Source organism: Rhamphochromis sp. 'chilingali', assembly GCF_963969265.1.
Source record: "Rhamphochromis sp. 'chilingali' genome assembly, chromosome: 16".
Classification (NCBI taxonomy): Eukaryota; Metazoa; Chordata; class Actinopteri; order Cichliformes; family Cichlidae; genus Rhamphochromis; species Rhamphochromis sp. 'chilingali'.
Genome location: NC_137943.1, coordinates 2,917,149 through 2,940,563, shown reverse-complemented (window position 1 = coordinate 2,940,563; position 23,415 = coordinate 2,917,149). Strand labels below are relative to the sequence as shown.

Sequence of the window (23,415 nt, the reverse complement as noted above, 5' to 3'; positions counted from 1 at the left end):
AAGGAAGCAATAAAATAATTACACTGTAAGACCACAGGTACCTGTAATTACAGGTAGTTGCTTTTGTACACCAAACAATAGAATAATTGCACTGTAAGTAAAATTAAGTACAGCAACAGTAGTTTTATGTACTGGGTTATTTCATGGTAAATTTCCAGAAAATCAAACAATATTTTCCATCTTACATCTTAAGTACCCTGTACTTTCCAGGGCGCGGGCCATATTATGGAGTGCCTTATCCTTGCCTAACATCCAGGTATTTTATATCAAAGGACACTAAGAAAGGAGTTCCTGCACCAAATCCAGCCAACACTGTAGCCTGCATTGCAATTAGACATGAAATCTAGGCAACTGGCTAAAAATCAGAATCAGAATACTTTATTGATCCCTGGGGGAAATTATTTTTTGTTACAGTGCTCCATTATAAACCAACATTAACAAGACAGACAATACACTAACTAAGAATAGTACAATATATACATATATATACATACATACATAAGTCACTCATAAATAAATAGCTGAACAAGAAACATGTGTAGTTATAGCAGCAAACAGTGTGTTAAGTGGATGCGTTGTACAGGGAGATGGCCACAGGCAGGAAAGATTTCCTGTGTCGTTCAGTGGTGCATCATGGGTAATCTCAGTCTCTCACTGAACGAGCTCCTGTGACTGACCAGCATGTCATGGAGTGGGTGGGAGGTGTTATCCAACATTGTCTTTATCTTGGACAGCATCCGCCTCTCCGACACCACCTTGAGGGAGTCCAGCTCCATCCCCACAACATTGCTGGCCTTACGGATTAGTTTATTAAGTCTGTTGGCATCTGCGACCCTCAGCCTGCTCCCCCAGCATGCAGCAGCTTAGAGGATCGCACTGGCCACAACAGACTCATAGAAAATCCTGAGCATTTTCTGGCAGATGTTGAAGGACCTCAGTCGCCTCAAAAAATAGAGACGACTCTGGCCCTTCCTGTAAAGTGCTGTGGTGTTTTTAGCCCAGTCCAGTTTCTTGTCAATGTGTACTCCAAGGTATTTATAGTCCTCCACAATGTCAACACTGACCCCCTGGATTGAAACAGGGGTCAAGTGTTTCCTGGTCTTCCTGAAGTCCACGATCAGTTCCTTGGTCTTTGCCACGTTGAGCTGCAGATGATTCTGCTCACACCACGTGACAAAGGAGTCGACCACAGCCCGGTACTCTGTCTCATCATCCCTGCTGATGCATCCAACCACCGCAGAGTCATCAGAGAACTTCTGAAGATGGAGGTCTCTGTGCAGTGGCTGAAGTCTGTGGTGTAGAGGGTGAAGAGGAAGGGGGAGAGGACAGTCCCCTGTGGTGCCCCTGTGTTGCTGATCACCTTGTCAGACACACACTGTGGGAGACGTACATATTGTGGTCTTCCTGTCAGGTAATCAACAATCCAGGACACCAGAGAAGCATCCACCTGCATCGCTGCTAACTTATCACCCAGGAGGGTCGGCCTGATGGTGTTGAAAGCACTGGAAAAGTCAAAAAACATGACCCTCACAGTGCTCGCCGGCTGGTCCAGATGGGTGTAGACACGATTGAGCAGGTAGATGATGGCGTCCTCAGTTCCGAGACGAGGCTGATAAGCGAACTGAAGGGGATCCAGATGTGGTCTTACTATGGGTCGCAGCTGGTCCAGGATGAGCCTTTCCAGGGTCTTCATGATGTGGGAGGTCAGTGCCACGGGCCTGTAATCCTGGGGGCCACTGGGACGTGGCGTCTTTGGTACAGGGACGAGGCATGATGTCTTCCACATCACTGGGACCCTCTGCAGACTCAGACTCAGCATAAACAGTTTATGAAAGAGTCCACACAGCTGGGGGGCACAGGTCTTGAGGACGAGGGGACTCACTCCATCTGGTCCAGCAGAAGAGAGCAAAAGCAAAAGAGAGCTGCAAAGGATTTACAGGTCACTATTATGGGGGCGATCGTGGCTCAAGAATTGGGAGTTCACCTTGTAATCGGAAGGTTGCCGGTTTGAGCCCCGGCTTGGACAGTCTCGGTCGTTGTGTCCTTGGGCAAGACACTTCACCTGTTGCCTATTGGTGGCACCAGTGTCCGGCAGCCTCGGCTCTGTCAGTGCCCCCCAGGGTGGCTGTGGCTGCAATGTAGCTGCCATCACCAGGGTGTGATGGGTGGATGACTGGATGTGCAAAGTGCTTTGGGGTCCTTAGGGACTAGAAAAGCGCTTTACAAATACAGGCCATTTACTATTATAACAGATAGAGTTATATACGTACTGACATGTAAAGAGTGTGTTGAGAAGCTGGAAGTGCAACATGTGATGTCAAGTCATGGCTTCATGACAAGAAAGAACACTTCAATGTGATGTATAGAGAAGGTCAAATTCATTTAAAAAAACTGTATTATGAAGTTACAGTTCTATCTTACTGTCTTTTAAAATATTATGTGCAAATGACATGTCTACACTTTTTCATTTTTAATGGGGACACAGTTACCATAGATCATTAAAGCTATGGCATTAAGGAAACAAAGCCATAAAAAACTTACAGTGTTAGATATAAGTCTAGTTTTTTTTATTATTATTATTACTATTTTTATTTTTTATTTTTTTCCCCCTTTAAGTCTAGTTTTTACATTAATTTTGTAATGCAGCTTCTAAAATTATTGCAGTTTCATATCACTTGCATGTGTATCCCTTGTAAGAAAGAACATTTAAATGACTCTGATCAGGGCATGGTTGTACTGATATACTTGGATTTTACCACAGTCTCCTTTAGGGTTACTATGAATGGTCCAAAAAAAGAGAAGCTATCCAGTGAGCAGCAGTTCTCTGTGTGAAAATACCTTGTTGGTGTGGATTGCCAAATCTAGAATCTTAAATAATCGCAAACTGATTCTTAAAACATGAAAATAAGTTCACTGTATTCAAATGGCATCCAAGTCTTGATCCAATAGAGCACCCTTTGAATGTGGTGGAATTAGATATTTGCATCATGGATGTGGAGGTGACAAGTCTCCAGCAATTATGTAATACTATTATGTCAATATGGTGAAATTCTCTGAGGAATGTTTTCTTGTTAAAACTATAATGCAAAGAATTAAGGCACTTGAAGGAAAAAGGGGGTCCTAATGAAGTGGCCAGTAAGTGTAGTATTAACGACTTGTTTGTAGAAACCATTACATTTGTATTTTGTAAAAAAAAAAAAAAGATTTTAGCATTGCACATTGTACTTTTGGGTCTCCAAATGGCCCACTGCAGGGAGAGGTGTGGTGCAGCAGAGTCGAGGGGCAGTACCAGGGAGGCTGATGAGCAGCTGCAGCTTATTTGTGGTCATCAGGTCTAATTAACTGTGTGTTAATTAGACCTGAAAGTAAATGTTAAGTAAACATCAGGTCTCTCCCTTTCCCTCTTGGCCTGAGCCAAGGTGTTTCACACCTTGGCTCAGGCGATTAGAGGATCATCAGGGGTCCTTTTGTCCCTCTGTGGGGGGAAACTCCCACTAGGTTTATATCTGGGACTCTCCACCATTTGACCTTAGAACTGAAGAAGCTTCTCGGATGAGAGGTGAAACGTCTTCAAGCAACTTAATGCAGTCCAGATGCTTTTCTTTGCAAGCTCCTTTGACAGCAATAGGGATAATTATTAGGTTATTTACATCAGCGGTCTCCAACCTTTTTTGCGCCACTGACCGGTTTATGCCCGACAATATTTTCATGGACCGGCCTTTAACGTGTCGCGGATAAATACAACAAAATAAAACTAGTACCGGTACCGAAAAAAAGAAAATTTATTCATAACACACGTGAAAAGACCCAGGAAAACGATAAAAACGATAACAAAATAACGCTGAAAACCGATAGAAACCCTGAAAACTATACATTTCACACCTGAGCCTCAACTCTCGCGGCCCGGTACCAAACGACTCATGGACCGGTACCGGTCCGAGGCCCGGGGGTTGGGGACCGCTGATTTACATTATTATGTAAATAACAAAATAACTTCAAGCAAAAATTGGGAAACATAAAGTCCGAAGTCTTTACATTAAGGGCCATCAGTCAAACAATATTGTTTGCTCTGGGTCTAAACAGAGCGCGTTGTGTGTGACGTCTTCTTTTGCGCATGCGGCCGCTTTGAGCGTTCACACTAGAGTGCGTTTGCTGTCACATTTTATTTGTAGTGTGAACAAGCAGACAAAAAATCAGATTTGATCAAAAAATTGGAATTGAGCATTATGACCTGCAGTGTGAACGTAGCCTTAGAGCCTCAGTAGCATCAGGTGTCCATTTCCTGACTGTAACTTTAGTATCACAATGTCTCTGTCACGATCTGGTACAGGGATTCAAACGCAGAGCGGTAAGGTATCTCCAAGGTGTAGTTTATTTACAGTGCCAGTGCAATATATGTACAGTGAAGGGATCCAAAACTCCGGGGGAATCACAGGGTAACTCGCTCACGTCTTCTTCGCTCACACTCACACACGTTCCCGCAGCAGGGAGGTCGCAGGTCCCGGGGGGGGGGGGGAGATCTGAGGCAGACGAGAAGGCAGGTCACCAACTAATCACAAATCACGAATATGAAGCACAAGAGCTGTGAGAACACTAACGTTAGGGGTACAATCATCCAGCGACGAGAGGATCTGTGTTCCAGCCTCAAATAGTGCTCCCGGTGATGATGGGTGAGTGTTGTCAGGTGTGTGTGTGGGCCAAGGGCAGGAGCCCACAGTGAGCTCCGCCCAGGCAGAGAGGGAGAGAACAGAAACAGCAATTGTAGCCTTGTGGGGCCGACCGGGCAGGCACGGAGACCATGACAGTCTCAGCAGACAGGATTTGTAATAAGAGGGAAACATAATTGAAGTCTGCTGATATTGTGAATATGGATGTTTAGTCTTTATCCAGTTTCAGTGGGTGGTGCTTGTGTGTACTGTAACTGTTTTCAGTAAAAGGCAGCAAGGAAGGCTGTTTATTTGATGCTGGCTAGGAGGCGGGTGAGGAGCGTTCATCTCCAAGAGCCTGGTTCCGACCAGCCTCCCTTGCTAGCAAGTAAAAACTGGTTAAAGCTGTTCGTTGTTTGTTCTTGAATGTAAAAATTGGAAATTGTGCACTGCTACCACAGAGGATTGTTGATCAGTAAAATCTAGAGCTGTAACCACTTCAAAATATTGACCTCAAGTCATACTTCATAGATCAGGAAATAGATGTACACTACCAGTGAAAGGTTTGGACACACTGTTCATTTAATATTTTTTCTTTATTTTTATTGCTTTCTACATTGTAGAAACATACTGAAGACATCAAATATATGAAGCAGGATATATGGAATTATGTAGCAAAGAGAAAAACAAAAGAAATTCCTTCACAGGCAACCTACATTCAGGTGACCACCGGTCTGCCTTGTCAGGGTTCATTTGTGGAATTTCTTGCCTTGTAAATGGGGTTGTATGGGCTCAAATTGTGGTCATAAATATTTTGTACTTGTAAATCAGGATTTGTATGCGTAAAAAGAATTTGTGTGTGCGTAAAAAAGATTTGTATGTGGACTTAGCCAAAAAATACATGTGAAACTCTGCGCTCAAGTTTCAAGTTACAAGTATGAATTTTGACCCTATTTTTCTTCCTTTCATCTGATTGGTCAATGTCATGTCAATCACAAATTTAACAGTCCAGTCAGAGAACAGATGGGTTTGGCTATTATGTCCACACACAATAGCCAAACCCATCTGCTTGCGGCACAGGGAGGAGAGGGCAGGGCGGCGGGAAGCAGCATCTAATAACCAACTCGCAAAATAAAACAAAATGAAAACAAACCAACAAACACGAAAACACCAGACATCATGATACAGACTTATAATTTGCACCGATGTTTTTTCGAAATTCTATACGCGAAAAGTGAGCGCGAGAGCCCTCGGTGCGCCTGTGTAACATAGTTAAATAGAGTCGAAGTTAAATCCCGCTAAATGGGACATTGGCACCACCTACTGTTGAAAAAGTCACCCTGCAACATTCACAAAGGGCAAGGGATTCTGGGTAATCCTCAGAATAATGGAGGATTCCTGCAAGGTAAGGAATGTGCAAATGTCGGGGGGAAGAAAAATCATATCGCAGGTTGTTAAAGTAATACAGTTTGACCCGATTATTTTTGTTGTTTATACATCATTTGTTGCGGGTCATTTCTCCAGTCTTTATGTAGAATTGAGTGCATGTTTAGGTGAGATTTCTTTATTGGGAAGAGAGGAAACAAAATGGGAGCATAGCTAACTCTGTTGTTGCTTTCCCGTTTAGATTTTGTGCTGATTGCCCATGACATTAAAAAGAGAGCATTCTAACCATTGCCTTTTTGTTGTGAATTCAGAAGACGGAGGTCACACCTGCTCGCTGCTGAAGTCAAAGTAAACTTTATTGTCATCTCCGCTACATACGGTCCAGTATATAGAGAGACGAGACAACGAGGCTCCAGTTACAGCAGTGCAAGTAAACAAACAATATATATATATATATAAGAAGAGTAAGAAAATAAATATACACTTTAGGACTCGTGGTAAAGGGATCAATAACAATTTAAAATGTATAATTTACAGTTTGATGATTTAAAGTCTCACACACAACCCGTCGAAAGGGGAGGGGCTGCTTCCAAGTAGAGCACATTTCATTCATAATGTTGTAAATTATGTATTCATGATTTGAATCCTGGGTTGTGCAAAATCCCAGAAATACACCTTAGACAAAGTGAATCTGTGAACTAAGGTGTAGGTCTGTTAGATCATGTTGTGGTGATCCTCGGGTTGGGGGATTTGTGTTCATACTGGAGTGCAAAATGAAACCCAATGGAAGATGGACAAGAAAAGTTCAAAGCCGTCAGGTGCTCAGCTTAGAAAAAATAGAAAAGAAGAGGAGCAGAAACGAGCAAAAGATGCAGGTAAGCAGATGTGTGATTGGATCATGGCAGGTCATCCTGAACCAATCAGAATCAGAATACTTTATTAATCCCTAAGGAAATTATGTGGGTTACAGTTGCTCCAAGAAGAAATGGTAAAAATAGTAACAGTAACAGACTAAACTCCAAACATTACATTATGTTACAGATTTTAATATTAATTAGTCTTTGTCAGTTGTTGATTTGTCCTGTTCTCATTGTTTGACGAATTATGATGGCTGTTTGGTAGCCGTTTGCATACAATGCATACTCTCTCTCTCTTCGTGTGTGTGCTTCTCTGGTGAATTTCAACAGTTTTATGTTAATGTACAATCTTTAATATGTTTTATGTCTGTGTGTGTGTGTGTGGGGGGGGGGCAGAGGGAGTGTTATCCCGGGGCGCCGAACAGGCTAGGACCGCCACTGCATGTTAGGGTTTGAGTCTGATAACTATGTTTTGAGAAATGTTGCTCATTCTGTACCTAGAGCCTGGAGTCACTAGATAAAAATGGAGCCTCACCCACGCAGCCAACCCTAAACAAGATTATACACGTGCAGCATGTGGACAGAAAACCAAGACATGATGACACTATGGATTAGCAGACTGAAAGTAGGAGACCTAAGCTCTTGCAATAAACATTTGAAAGATCAAAAAAGGCACACAGAAATAGTCTTCCCTTCAGATTAGGTCATAACGCACACAGTTAATTAGTACTTATCTTAATCAATAGGCATACAAATGTGATTCTAAATACTTTGGTAATTATTTACTTAGACTTTTTAAATCACACTGCTAACCATTACTAGCTCCGAAATAACTGGTTTGTACTTGACATAATAATTTAGAAATAGTTAATCCAACATTTATAAAGTATGAAAGTGTTATTATTAACCATGTTATATATGAGCTTTTTAATGCCCCCTGTTTTAAATGTTACCCAAAAAGTCAAAATGTTTGCATTTATAAATGTTGATAAACTCGTTTCCTGGTGAGCCAACACCTTTAAATTGTATGTTTCTTAATATGTAATGGCAAAACTCGAATCGATAAAGGTGATCACTAATTGGCTCTCTGGACCAAAATGGCTGTTTAATAATAAAATTAAATAATCAAATTTGTTTTGAAAACGCAACAGATCTGCTCTAATGTAAAGTATTTCTGGAGTGGTTGATTTGCGTAATGTGGTCTAAAAAATACGACAATTTTATTCTTTAAGAAGAAAACAAAAAATACAGACCTACAGCAAATATTTACGGTGTTTCAGTTTTTCCACATTTTTTTATGTTACAGCCTGATTCCAAAATGACTTTTCATGTCACAGTTCTACATAAAATACCCCACAATGCTATGTGGAAAAAATGCTTGAAAGTTTTGCAAATCAAAACTGAGCTCAGGGGCATTATGTCAGATGTTCTCCAAGTTGACCGAAAAACCATACAGCCTCTTATTACACTTAACCAGGGTCTTCAACATCTTTAACAAGGATTTCTTTACACAAGTATCATAAACAGAATTTCATTAAAACAAAAACCAGCAAACCGGAAAATTGAAAAAATCTCATTTTAACACTTTTTATTTATTTTCAAATAGAGAATATTTACAGCAGTCCACCCTCACTACCTCTGCTCCTTGCATCACTGTTGCACCTGTCTGCATTGTGTCTTGCTTCTACTGACTTTCATCCCTCTTGTCTCTCCTGAGTTAATCTGTCAGGGTCTCCATCACCACTGGAAGAAAGAAGGGGCTCAGAGCTGATTACCAGTATACACACACCTCTTCTATGTCTTGCTGTCATTTCAGTTCAATTCAGGTTTATTTATGTAGCACAACTTCAGAACCACAGTCATCAAGGCACTGTGTACTGTAAGTACAGTATTGGAGAAATCTCTTGGAAGCACACAAGCAAGCAAGCACTTTGCAATAGTGAGAAGGAAAATCTCCCCTTTAACAAAAAGAAACTTCTGGCAGAACCAGAAGGAGATAATGGGATCTGCCACAAGTGATTGGTAGGTGAAGGGAAAAAAGAGAGCACAGAAAGACCAGACAAACACACGTTATAGGCGAGATAAGACAATCAGCTCTTTTGAAGGTGGGTGGTGCAACTGCTGCGGTGGTCCTCCTTGGGTTCTTGTGCTCTAGGGGGCCTCTGGATGTCTGGAGCCTGGATCTCCTCCATGCCTGCTTCATGTCCTGGGGGGCTATTAGACACTTACATGGAGAAACTTTATGAATACAAGTGCATCACACGAACAGGTGTATGCACAAGTGTTCACACAGGTGAATAAAACAAGTACTCAAACACACACGGAGTTAACGGACAGCTAAAGATCAGTGAGCAGTGTATGGCTTCATGCTGCTTCATGCTGAGAAAGAGCTCTACAGATGTTTGCTTTGAGAGTGTTGATGGAGAAGTATAGAGAAGGTAAGAAGGAGCCTCACTGTGATGCTGTGCATCTAGATGGAACTGCTACTGCATGAGGAAGTCATGGGTGGCAGTGAAATATACAAGGATGGTGCAGGACATGCACGGGGACAGAAGTACTCATGTAATGCACTCCCCATGTGTTTATATACCACTACAGCACAATGTACGTTTCTGCCATGTTGGATTATAACCTACAAGGATTTGGCTGGTTTCCTTCTGGATTATATCGACACAGAACAGAGATAAGTGCATCGGTGTACCTGCTTTCCTCACTCTCACTCTTCTCCAGATTAGTATTAGAAATCAGCATTAACTACGAGGAGATTAATTGGATAAGTGGCAATCGTGGCTCAAGAGTTGGCAGTTTGTCTTGTAATCGGAAGGTTGCCAGTTCGAGCCCCGGCCCGGACAGTCTCAATCGTTGTGTCCTTGGGCAAGACACTTCACCTACTGCCTACTGGTGTTGGCCAGAGGGGCCGATGGCGCGAAATGGCAGCCTTGCTTCTGTCAGTCTGCCCCAGGGCAGCTGTGCCTACAACTGTAGCTGCCTCCACCAGTGTATGAATGACTAGTGGAATTGTAAAGTGTTTCGAGGGTCTCGAAAAGTGCTATATAAATACAATCCATTATTATTATAAGAACGATTACAGTGATTACTATGTGATTATTATTATTTGATTTAGATTTTGCTTTGGTCCTGCTAATTTGGTTTAATAAAATATCCTGCATTCAAAACGTCTAAATTGTAGACATTCTGTTTTCATGCTTTGTGAAACAAAAAAGTTAAAAGCCTGTCTATTGTTATAATATCACTCCAGGGGTCCTTACAGCTTACTCTAGCCTTGAAAATGAACAGATCCTTGGGGCTATTTTCCAGGCCATTAAATTTTAATGTGGCAGAAGGATTGTACTTGACCTGCAAGGACAGCCAGGCAACTAGAGGGAGCAGGATGGACATTTGGAGAACTTCCAAAAAGCAGTTAACACTGAGCGAGTCTCCTCTCTGGCTGCATCTAAGCTCTGCATAGCCTTGTGGGTGATAAGACAGGATAAACTTGGACTTTTTAAACTGAGAGCCTATTCCAAACTTTCCTGTATTGGGGGTATCTCAAGTCAAGTCAGGTCAAGTAGCTTTTATTGTTATTTCAACCATGTACAGTGGTACAGTACAGAGTGAAACGAGACAGCGTTCCTCTGAGACCCTGGTGCTGCATATGACATATCACAGACAAACACAGGACTACGTAAAGTGCAATGTTCCAACATTGCAAAAAAACAAGACAAGACAGTGCAGCAATAGACAGAACAGGACGGTACAGACACAAGACAGTGCAATGGAAATGTGCAAAATACTGTGCAAAAAGGACCTTGGTGTCTGAAGGCGTGTGTGTGTGTGTGTGTGTGTGTGTGTGTGTGTGTGTGTGTGTGTGTGTGTGTGTGTGTGTGTGTGTGTCATCCCAGTCACTGAGTGTTTAGGAGTCTGACAGCTTGGGGGAAGAAACTGTTCTGCAGTCTGGCAGTGAGGGCCCGGATGCTCTGGTACCTCTTTCCAGAAGGTAGCAGGGTGAAGAGTGTGTGTGAGGGGTGTGTGGGTCCTCCACAATCCTGGTGGCTTTGCAGATGGAGCGGGTGCTATAAGTGTCAATGATGGAGGGAAGAGAGGCTCCAATTATCTTCTCAACTGCTCTCACTATCCGTTGTAGGGTATTGCGATCCGATACGGTGCAGTTATCATACCAGACAGTGATTCAGCTGTTCAGGGCACTCTCAATAGTCCCTCTGTAGAACGTGGTGAGAATGGATGGAGGGAGATGGGCTTTTCTCAGATTTCGCAGGAAGTAGAGACACTGTTGGAACTTCTTAGTTATGGAGCTGGTGTTGAGAGACCAGGAGAGGTTCTCCGCCAGGTGGGCACCAAGGAATCTGGTGCTCTTGGAGACCTCCACAGAGGATCCATTGATGCTAAGTGGACAGTGATCTCTCTGTGCTCTCCTGAAGTCAAAAATCATCTCTTTTGTTTTGTCCACATTCAGAGACAGGTTGGTGATTCTGTTGCAACCTCCTCTCTGTATGTATCTGGTCTAATCTGGATAAATGGTAAATGATAAATGGCCTGTATTTGTATAGCGCTTTACTTAGTCCCTATGGACCCCAAAGTGCTTTACACTACATTCAGTCATCCACCCATTCACACACACATTCACACACCAGTGTTGGCAAGCTACATGTAGCCACAGCTGCCCTGGGGCACACTGACAGAAAGTGAATCTAGATGAGAAAAACTTCAAAGAAAACTAATCTGCTTTGAAGGATACAAGGAATCCTCATTCTTTTATGTAACTACCCAGAGCTCATGACTATAGGGTAAGTAAGTAATATAGGAATGTAGACTGACTGGTAATGGTCAATGGTAACTTTATTTTCCCCAATGGGAAATTGATTTGCAGACACACACCAAACAACACATATACAAAAAAGCAACAAAAAAAATGTAGAACAGGCCCAAGTTTCATTAGTAGCATCAACAAAGTGCAACGTGCAGTAGTGATGGCAACAACGCTTATGGTTTAGTGTTATTAAGCATGATAATAGCAGCAGGTATAAAAGACATTCTTTGTCTCTTGGTCTTCACTGCAAGCACTTTATACCAGCAACGTGAGGGAAGCAGCTGAAAATTATTAAAGAGAGGATTGTCTGAACATAACATGAAAGAGGCTGCCTTCCTCAGCACCTGCCTGTTATAAAAGTCCACAAGCTGGACCTGAGACCTCCCTGAAATCTGACCAGCCATTTTAACCAGGTTACAAAGTCTGATCGTATTGGTCAAAGACAAATTACAATACTCTCTTAGCAAAACCAGTGCGTTACTAAAATTATGATTATCATCAATTCTCAAGTAAAATCTCTTCAGCTCATTAGCCAACTGACATTCTGAGCTAAAACCAGGGAGACTTATTACATGAGAGTGACCAGTCATGTGTTTCATGCCTGCCCAGGCAACCCGGAAGTCATAGCTTCCCCATCTCAACTTCTACCTTATGCTTGCATTTTATTTTGGCTTTTTTATTTGGGATCTGATCGCCTTCCTAATTTTCTTCACCTCAGATTCACTTTAGAGATATTCCCTTCAAAGGGCCTACTTCAGGTGGCGCTGTCACTTGGTGTTGGTGTTGCTGTTGGTGTTTGCTCTCTCTGCGGTAGAGTATCCCTTCCTTTTCCAACACACAGTGGTGTTTTTGAATAGATTATTTCCATAGCAATTTAATTAAAATTTTTTAGATAACTTCTGTTTTCATAGTATAATCTTCACGCGCTTCATCCGAAGCACACTCTCTGTGTACTCACTCCCTAATTCAGTGCCAAAGTATTCATTCACTGTGTCTTTACTGTTTCGCTAGCTTAGCTTAGCTCATAGCTGACTCGCTAGCAGCATGGCCTCCTCACCTGTCCCTCCTGCACTTTCCTGCTCATTGTGTCAGATGTTTAGTTACTCCTTTAGCAGTAATGATACTTGTAACAAATGTAGCATATTTGCAGCTCTGGAGGCCAGGATTACTGAATTGGAGACTCAGCTTCGCACCCTTGATAGGCCCGTAGCTAGCCAGGCCCCTGTAGCTGGTGCAGCCGAAGATAGCATAGGCCCCGCTAGCTGTCCCCCGGCAGACCCCAAGCAGTTGGGGAAAGAGGGCGGCTGGGTGACGGTGAGGAGGAAGCATAGTCTTAAACAGAAGCCCCCATCGGCAACCATAGTCAATTGTCTTCCAGGGGCCAGAGCAGGCGACACTGAGAGAAATTTAAAACTGCTGGCTAAGGATAAACATCAATTCATTAAAATTTTAATTCACATCAGCAGTAATGACACCCGGTTACGTCAATCGGACGTAACCTCCCTGAGCCTGGTTCTACCGGAGGTTTCTTCCTGTTAAAAGGGAGTTTTTCCTTCCCAGTGTCGCCAAAGTGCTTGCTCATAGGGGGTCATATGATTGTTAGGTTTTTCTCTGTATACCTTACAATATAAAGTGACTTGAGGCGACTGTTGTTGTGATTTGGCGCTATATAAATAAAACTGAATTGAATTGAATTAAAAGCTTTCTTCCTTTCATAAATCAGCCTCATAAGAGCTGATTTATTATTAGAGAAAAAAAATGCACAACTTGAAGGAAGGAAGAATCATATCTCTACAAAAGGAGATATAGTTGCAGACAATGTCCGTCAGTTCATTCATGTTTCTGGATGACTCCACAAACACCAACCAGTCAGTACAGTCAAAGCATCCCTGTAGAGGCGTTGTTACTCCAAACCTTTATGTGTTGTTTCCTCACCATCTCGCTCCTCAGCACAAACTGGCGGAAGATGCACCGTGTTGTGGTCAGAGGATCCGAGGGCGGGGCCTGCCACAGATGTTTGCGCACCTTTTATGGAACCATAACATAGATCCAGACTTTTATTGAAGTGTGTTCACATGTTGATAGAAACTGCCCAATGTCTTCTTCAAATTACAGTGATTAAAGTCCCCCAGAATAATATTAGGGGCCTCAGGAGAGAGAGATCGGAGTGAGTACACAACGTTGGAGATGGTGTCAGCCGCAATCTTTGGGTTCGCTTTATGATGGACACAACAGTGACACTGGTCTGCGGGAATTCCCTCGGCAGGTATGGCCTCATAGACATGGAGAGAACCTCAATGTCCGGCAGACACACCTGTTCACAGACAATAAAGTTTTTACACCATTTCTGATTAATGTATAAACACACCCCTCCTCTGTAAGATTTCCGAGTAACTCCGGAAATCAGCAGCTTTGCATTTATGCTCAGCTTTTTCATCGTCACAACAGATTGGAACTGCCCCAATCCATTATTCAATCTCAAGCTCTGCTCTGATGATTGTGGTTACAAGTGGTAGAAATGAGCTCTTCTGAAGGGTGGCTGGTGTTTCTCTTAGACAAAGCGTGACAAGTTCAGTGATTTGGGACAGAATGCTACTCCTGCACATTGAAACGAGCCAGATGAAGTCATACAGGGAGCTGTTAGGATGCTTCATGGGAAATTCCAGGGAGAGATGTTCCAGGCCCTGTTGTAGACCCAGAACATGCTGGAGAGATTGGTGAGATTACGTTTCCTGGCTAGGAAAGGCTTGGTATTGTCCTGAATGAGCTGCAGGAGGTGGCCGGGGAGGGAGAAGCCTGAGCTACTCCACTCAGCCTGCTTCCTAAGCAATCCAGACCCAAATAAGGAGGACAAAATGGACGCATGGATTTTGATATCTTGACAAAATATTTGACAAAAATGATGCAATTATTGCCTGTCTTTTTCAGATATACGGAAGATTAACAAAGTCAGAAGGATTCATTGTCTATTGATTTTGAATGTGATAGAAAATTATGTGCTAATCCTTGATCCTTCACTGATAATTTACTAAAGAAGTAAAAACTAAACCTGCTAAATGATGCAAGTGAGAAGATCACTTTTATTCTTTAACAAGAGATTTTAAGATAAGTCTTCCTCTGGAAACCAAGCATATATAAAATGAACTGTAGTAAATCCAGTTAATTCCCAAAAGAAGAACAAATATTGCTGTGAAATAAGACAATAATACATATGTTTTTGAAATTGTTGCACTTTTCCATTTATTAAGTGAAAGAGTCTCACAGGCATTTACACGTGTAATGTGACTATAAGCAGTTAAACCTGTTTTACTATAGATACACCCTAAAACAATTGATATGAAAAACAAAACTTACATTGCTCTGGTCTCTCATAAATACCTGCTATTTATTTAAGCTTAGTTAAATGGAGAATAAGTTAAAGGCACTGAAAAAAAGAGTAAAAAGGAACAGTGCTCATAGCCATAAAATGATGCCACTTTCTTTCCAATTTGTCTTAAAGACAGCAGTTAAGGCACTGTGGTGACCAGTAAACAAACAAACCAAAAAAAGAAAGAATGGAAAAATAGCCTTCAAGACCGTGGTTAAGGCACTGTGGTGACCGGTACACAAGCAAACCAAAAAAAAGGAAGAAAAGAAAATTAAATGACACAAATAAAATGTATTGTAGTGCCACTGAGAAGATAAGCCATATCCACAGGAATGCACATGGCCTTTGGTTGTACTATTGGTTAAAGCTAGATTAGACAGTCCTTAACAACAGACTTACTTCTGTTATTGTACCATAATGGGGGGGTCAAAAGTCAAATCTACTTACGTAAAAGCACTACCTGATAGGTGGTGGCTCCAACTGCTGTATAGTGTGTAAAATGATGAGTACGACTACAGAAGAATGTCATATCCAAGTTCAGTAACTTCCTGTTTTTGCTGACCGGTTTACTGACCAGTGGCAGAATTAGCCATCGGTAAGCCTTTGACAATCTGAGCAGCTGTCTGCAGCACAAATCACAACACAATCAATTCATAGAAAGCTTCAAAATGTTGATAAAGGCAAAGTTTAAGCACGAGGAAAGATTTAGAAGACTTTAAGAAGAACATTAAGCAGACTTTTGCTTCATAAACAGGAAACTGTTCATGAAAAGATCATTTGTGCTTTATATGACAAATTAAAAGCAAACCTAGTCTACAGTGTCTTTTTGATGAAATTGATAACAACAACTATATATTATTGTTTAGATATTAGATATTATTGTTTACTGACACTTACTTATAAATAATAATTCACTTTGGAAAGAGTTTGTTGTTGTTGTTTTAAAAATGCAGATACTGCAAAAAAAATCTATTTAATCTAATCTAACTAGAAGTCCTACATCATTGTTATTGGCTGTTACAATTTTCCATGTGATTTCAACAGAGCAACAATAAAGTAAGTAAAGCCTGCACACAGGGAACAGGAATGTTCACCAAAAGAAGAAGAAAAGAGTAAGAGGATCTGACAAGGAAGAAGGGCTTATTTGAAGGATGCGCGGACCAGGCGGCCCTTGAGAGGCTGTGGAGGGCGGTAGTTGTCCACCATGTAGCATGGAGCTTCTCCATCTCCGGTGAAGAGGAGGCTGCGAAACTTGGCCATCTAATGAGGAAGGAAAGTGACAAAGGGAGAGTAATAAAAGATCATGTTTCCATGGACTTCTGCAGAATTTTGGAGTTGCATTAGTACAATTTCTAGCAATCATCACCAAGCAGATTAGATTAGGAGATTACAAGTGAGAGGTGAATGTATACTCTGTAGTATCACCAAGGGCTGGTTATATTGATAACTTACAAAATTACAAAGTCAGTGTTGCAATGTAACCAGTTACTGTATCTAGTAAGCAAGTACACTACCTTTCAAAAAGTACTACATGATGTACATTACTTTTTAAATTTTTATAGGTGAACAAAACCATTTCACCGTAATGTTCCCACACAGACATATTTAACAAACAGCTATTTCAAATTGTAATCATCATCTAAGCCTTATTTAAAATGAAAGAAAGACGTTTGCAGTTGAGTATCATATAAAACAGCCTATTTTACATGTACGCTCACAGTGCACTTCTACCCAACAGTAATACATGCATAAGCAAATAATAAACCTTTTAATGAAATAATGTTTCATCCACCTCACATCCATTGAAGTGTCATTAATTACTGTTACATGCAAGTGGTTGGTATGTGGGAGAGGCCCATCCAATAAAAGTTTCCTCTTTAGCATTCCCTTATCATGTCAAATGGCTTTTTGGTCCAATTTGATGAAGGCATTGGTTTAACCAAACGGAAGCTAAAAGGACTTTTCTTCATACACTTTTCTGAGAACATTCACACCACTGTTTCACAGGATTCCCAGGACAGGATTAGTTGAACATCAGTGTGCTAGGACTACAATGTGGAATGAAAGATGTTAAACAATTAAATTACTAAGACAACATGGAATAATCTCACTGCAGTGTATGTGTGTGTGTGAGAGAGAGAAAGAAAGATAAATGCCGAAAGCAGTAAAATTGCTAAAATAACTATTTCACTGGGAGTGAAATAGTTATTTTAGCCTTTAGCTAGCTGGTGATCTTGAATTTACTTTAGCAGGCCAAAGTTTCCCTTTATCTGTCACTAAATACATGTTGCACTGTGTTTCAGTGTTGCTGCACTGATTTCTACTTTGTGGAAAATAACTATATCTATATATACACTCAACAAAAATATAAACGCAACACCTTTGTTACTGCTCCCATTCCCCATGGGATGGACGTAGAGACCTAAAATTCATTCCAGATACACAATATAACCATCCCTCCCAAACAGTGGTCACAAATCAGTCCAAATGTGTGGTAGTGGGCACATCTGCTATATTGAGATAATCCATCCCACCTCACAGGTGTGCCACATCAGGATGCTGATCTGACTTCATGAGTAGTGCACAGGTGTACCTCAGACTGCCCACAACAAAAGGCCACCCTGGAATGTGCAGTTTTGTCTCACAGCAAAATGCCACAGATGCCACAAGCAATGAGGGAGCGTGCAATTGGCATGCTGACAGCAGGAATGTCAACCAGATCTGTCGCCCGTGCATTGAATGTTCATTTCTCAACCATAAGCCGTCTCCACAGGCGTTTCAGAGAATATGGCAGCACATCCAACCGGCCTCACAACCGCAGACCTCGTGTAACCACACCAGCCCAGGACCTCCACATCCAGCAGGTTGACCTCCAAGATCGTCTGAGACCAGCCACCCAGACAGCTGCTGGAACAATTGGTTTGCACAACCAAACAATTTCTGCACAAACTGTCAGAAACCGTCTCAGGGACGCTCAACTGCATGCCCGTCGTCCTCATCGGGGTCTTGACCTGACTCCAGCTCGTCGCCGTAACAGACTTGTGTGGGCAAATGCTCACATTCGATGGCGTCTGGCACGTTGGAGAGGTGTGCGCTTCACGGATGAATCATGGTTCACATTGTTCAGGGCAGATGGCAGCTGAGAATGTCCCAGTTCTTGCATGGCCAGCATACTCACCGGACATGTCACCCATTGAGCATGTTCGGGATGTGCTTGACCGGCGTATACGACAGCGTGTACCAGTTCCCACGAATATCCAACAACCTCGCACAGCCATTGAAGTGGAGTGGACCAACATTCCACAGGCCACAATTGACAATCTGATAGACTCCATGCGACGATGTGTTGCACTGCATGAGGCAAATGGTGGTCGCACCAGATACTGACCGGTTCTGGGTCCCCAGACCCCCAATAGCGCAAAAAACTGCACATTCCAGGGTGGCCTTTTGTTGTGGGCAGTCTGAGGTACACCTGTGCACTACTCATGATGTCAGATCAGCATCCTGATGTGGCACACCTGTGAGGTGGGATGGATTATCTCAATATAGCAGATGTGCCCACTACCACACATTTGGACTGATTTGTGACCACTGTTTGGGAGGGATGGTTATATTGTGTATCTGGAATGAATTTTAGGTCTCTACGTCCATCCCATGGGGAATGGGAGCAGTAACAAAGGTGTTGCGTTTATATTTTTGTTGAGTGTATGTGTGTCTTATAAATGTATGAGCACATTTAATGTTAGTGGAGAACGCTTATTGCCACCTCTGTGTGAGTTTTGTGTCACACGAGGGTTACAGTCATGAGTGCAAACTGCGCCCTGGAGATACAGGCAGTCAGTGTAATCTAAGTGAAACACCAGTTACTTAAGGTTTAGACCCACCCTACTAAGTCTGATATGGCTTCTGTAACTACACTCTTGACAGTGATAATGTTTGGATCAACATTCTGGCCCCCCAAACCATGCACAACCACTAAATGAAATGTATAGTCATACAAACGTGTGTACAATTATACTGTAAAAAACAGAGTAACAGGTAAACAGCCTGTTCTCTTTAATCAACAACAATGAAATTGTGTTGATTTCATGAGTCTATGAAGCTTAATACTTTCCTTTCACTTTCCTATTTGATGTGAAAATCTTTCAGCATTCTCAGCTGACAAAATGACTAAAAAGCATGTACACATTCGTGCACATGTACTAAAGTGTATATTTTCTTTGGACTAATACACTCACACTCTGACATTCTACCTAAACCCTTATAACACTGTCGCCAAGGGCTTGCTCGTTGAGGTTATATTATTGTTGGGATTTTCTTGGTATTATTGTAGGGTTATTGTAGGGTCTTACAATATAAAGAACCTTGGGTGACTGTTGTTGTGATATAGTGCTATATAAATAAAATTGAATTGAATCAAATAGTTATAACTACACATTGCCTATGTGTGTGAAAGGGATGGGGTTGGGGGCCAAGATAAGTACTTGTGCAGGGCTGACGCTGATTGGCTCCTTAAGTACAATCCAGGTGACACTCTCCAGGAGGGGAGGAGTCGTCAAAGAGCCCTCATAGGTCCAATAATCCGGGGAACCAGGAAGAAGAGTCCTTGGATCAAAGTTAGCAAAGGTTGTCTGCTTTCCCTGTAGGCATGAGGGAAGAGAAAATGGAAGAAAGGAAATACCAAAAGAAAAACCATGATAGTGGCATCATTAGTTTCCAACGCCTTTAAACTGCTCTGCACAAACAGTACGAGCACATTTGTTTTCAGCAAACCTGTATTTTACCAATTCTGAGACAGCTGATTTTACCTTGTTCTTGATGGCATCCAAAGCATCCAGAACTTTCTGAAGGCGGGGGTTGGCAGCACCAATCTGGAACACAATGTGAAGATAACAAACTTTTATATTTAACATTTTTTGTTTTTACATTATTCATTTTGAACTTTTTAGCCTCTGACGGTTCACCTTTAGAAATACCCCCACTACAGCAAGTCCATCAGGCTTTTCAGCTGCCTCTCCAAAACTGGGGTACTTAGTGTTCCAGTGCACCAAGTGAAGCTAACAGGAAAATCAAACAAAGTTGAAATATTAAAGCACAAAGCTGAAGAAAGTAAAGTAACAACTAAATAGTTGTTTACACAACAGACCCACAAGTTGCATATTGTGTGCAACTGTTTTTAATCCTATGCAGTGTCAAGATCTTTTTACCTCACAGGGGAACTTGATGCCATTGAGAGTGTGCTCAGAGCCTCTGTTGTCACTTCCTCCCCAGTGGAAATGAAACTGCCTCAGGCGGTAGACTCCAGAAATAGGACCCCCAGTCAAGGCTAGTAATAACAGAACATCATAATCATTGGGGCCACAGTCAGGAAAGGACAGATGTTGCATGTGTTGATCTTTGCTATTCAGCATTGAAAAAGCAAAAGACCCAGGATTTTCAGAGTCTGACCTGTATGAGGATAACACAGGATTTTAAGTCTTTTCTGGTTCTCAATTTTTTTGAACTTTTTGAACTGAGTAGAATGACTTAATTCTGTGTTTACTTTTACTTTTGTAATGACATGCAGTACACTGGATAAAAGGTGAACAGTAAAAGTACTAGTATAGTATAGTATAACAGGGTGGGGTACTGTAGATGTCTGTTGACCTGCAGATAATGAAATAGAGCTGATTATGATTAACTGCATGCTGACATCATCACGCTTATCTACTACAGTACATACAGCAGGGGTGGCTGCATAAACAAGACAGATAAAGCTAACTAATGCTAGGATCAACTGTAAATGTACACAATGACATACACTTTAGAATTTTTTAATCAAAGAGTCACATTTTCTGACCCTCTTCTACACAACTGCAATATAATGAATATTATATACTCATTACACTTTTGTCCATAAGGCTTTATAACTGTACAAAACATTAAGAAGATTGCATTGGACATCTAGACATTTATTTGATGATTTAGCCACACCTTACAAGACATAAATAACTAGATGAATATCTTTTTTGTGGCTCTGTACTTACTGGAGCTGTCTGTGTCATCCACAAAGTCCACCTGGAAGGAGTGCCCATTGTTCAGAATGCCCTTGGTGTTTGAGGGGTCGTAGCTGATTTTCAGAGCCTTCAGAGATGGGTCATAATGAGCTTCTTTAGGGATTATGTTAATGGGAGACTGCCTGTTCCCATCAGCTATGGGGAAATCTGCAGCCCATGTGTCAGGTCCTGCAAATACATGCATGTGTTAACATCACACATACGTTCCACATATGACTCTCCATGCTATACATAAGTATACTGAGAATTTTAAAATGCACCATTTCTATTGGTTTTTCAAACTGAAGTTAAATGTAAATATACGATGTTTACGACTAAGAAATGTAGAACTTATATTTAATTTCTCATTTCTGTTTATCAAGTACAAGGTCTCAAGGTTAAGGTGCTCACATCCTTTATGAGAGAGTTGAAAAATTAACACGTTTAAACGATCATACTGCTACTGACCTAAATGAGAACCTTGATGTTGAAGTTGTTTAGTTAATAAAAGCAGCAGTACCACAATACATACGATACAAATGACTTTCAAAGTATCTGAGTTCTTTCCAAGGTAAATGCTAACAGTATGAACACAGTAAGTACTGGAAATCTATTACACTTGGCACATAAATTGCTAGATAATACCTCACATGTAGGTTAGATACAGAAACTTTCATACAATTTCTAATGAAAGGTTGTAATAGTCAAGTCTATTTATAATCCATAAATTGTAGTTTTAAAAGCCATTCTATCGAAATAAGTCTCTTCCAAAATGTCCTCAGCTCTAAATCTCAACTGTACAAAATATGTATATATATATATATATATATATATATATATATATATATATATATATATATATATATATACACACACACACACACACACACAACATTTTCCCATTTTATTCCTGTCTATAACATCCAGGTATTATAGGCAGTGAAAATATATTCTATAAATATATAATTAAATAAATATATTACTAAATAAAACATAACATATATTTGAACATAAAATTACAGAAAATGTGTCCCAGAGAAACAGTTATCTTAACTAATAAAACTAACAACTAACTTATCAAAACAAACCAAATTACATATTTATTTGTATTTTAAAAACTGTAATAAAATCCATTCATTAAAATACAATTATGGTTTTAATGTTTAATCATAAAGGAATAAATAAATAAGAACGCTTAGCTTCTGTAAACGATCAGGGTCTCTGTAGGTCTGCTCCTACCCCAGGCTTAGCCGCAGTGGTGTATTGTTTAAGCAATGAAATTATTATAGAAAATGGACAAATTGTTGTTTGTAATATATACCACTGTCTACACAACTATATAGAAAACGGAGTTGAGTGGGGCAACATCCTCTCCTGCAGCAAACCCGGTAGGATGCTCTAAGATCCTCACCGTTGGTCGGTTCGTATCCCCATCCATGAGACATGGCTGCTCCAACTGTAAGCTACCCTGGTACTGATTAATCCACGTCAGTCTGCCGGACGACAAAAAGGCGAAGGGTGATCTGTAATTACCACTCGCTGCGTTGCTTTATATACGCTGTGTCAGTCCTCACCCCGGTGGGTTTGGCTTGCCGCTTCTTAAGAGAGAACAGGGCAGCCATTCAGAGATGTGATGGTGGCGTCCTTTACTAGCCCAGTCCTCCTGCTCGCCTCTCCTCCCCCCTGCTTTCCTCACGATATGCGGGGTCTCACTTTTGAAACGACGTGATGGCGATTTTTCAGCCCGCTCTCTCTTCCCCTGGCAGAGAAGGATTAGTACCTGATGCGCGCTCATCCTCCACACATGTATCTCTTCTAGCACCCGGCAGCGTGCCGATGCTGTCTTTCGGTGCTTCCAGCGGATCTGATATTGTGAAGCCTCTTGCCAGCTCTTGTTGGTGTAGCTTTGTGCACGGGATGTTCATGCCTTTGCACGCTCAGAGGAGCTTAGTTGTGGAGTGGAGGCTTCAGCCCCGCAGTTAAACCGTTAAACACAAGCACACTTTCCTACCAAAATAGCCCTAGTTTTCAATATCCTAAGCGAAACAGGTCAAAACGCAAATAAATAATATAATACACTTTAAACCCTAATACTCAAAGTAGTTAAATACATTGTGTAAACGTAATTTCCCCTAAAAATCTATTAACTTCAATATTTTGAGTTTCTCTTTTTTCAGTCTGAGTTAATTGAAGCAATTGAAGTTATTTTGCTGAATAAGTACCAGTTAAAAATATTTCTGGTTTAGATATCTGACAGCAAACATAAAATATTTTTTAATTTTTAACATAAAGATCG

General features: G+C 41.2%; 1 protein-coding gene across 1 annotated transcript; it reads right to left on the bottom strand.

The window, feature by feature from the left end:
* Nucleotides 1-14,947: 14,947 nt before the first annotated feature.
* cahz (carbonic anhydrase) lies at nucleotides 14,948-22,830 on the bottom strand. Its single transcript, XM_080907901.1, has 7 exons — nucleotides 22,531-22,830; nucleotides 21,111-21,308; nucleotides 20,292-20,410; nucleotides 20,049-20,141; nucleotides 19,893-19,955; nucleotides 19,569-19,724; nucleotides 14,948-16,344 (listed from the first exon to the last, which is right to left on the bottom strand). The coding sequence occupies exons 1-7, from the start codon at nucleotides 22,562-22,564 to the stop codon at nucleotides 16,225-16,227; spliced, it is 783 nt and encodes a 260-aa protein (XP_080764027.1). The 5' UTR covers nucleotides 22,565-22,830; the 3' UTR covers nucleotides 14,948-16,224.
* Nucleotides 22,831-23,415: the final 585 nt, after the last annotated feature.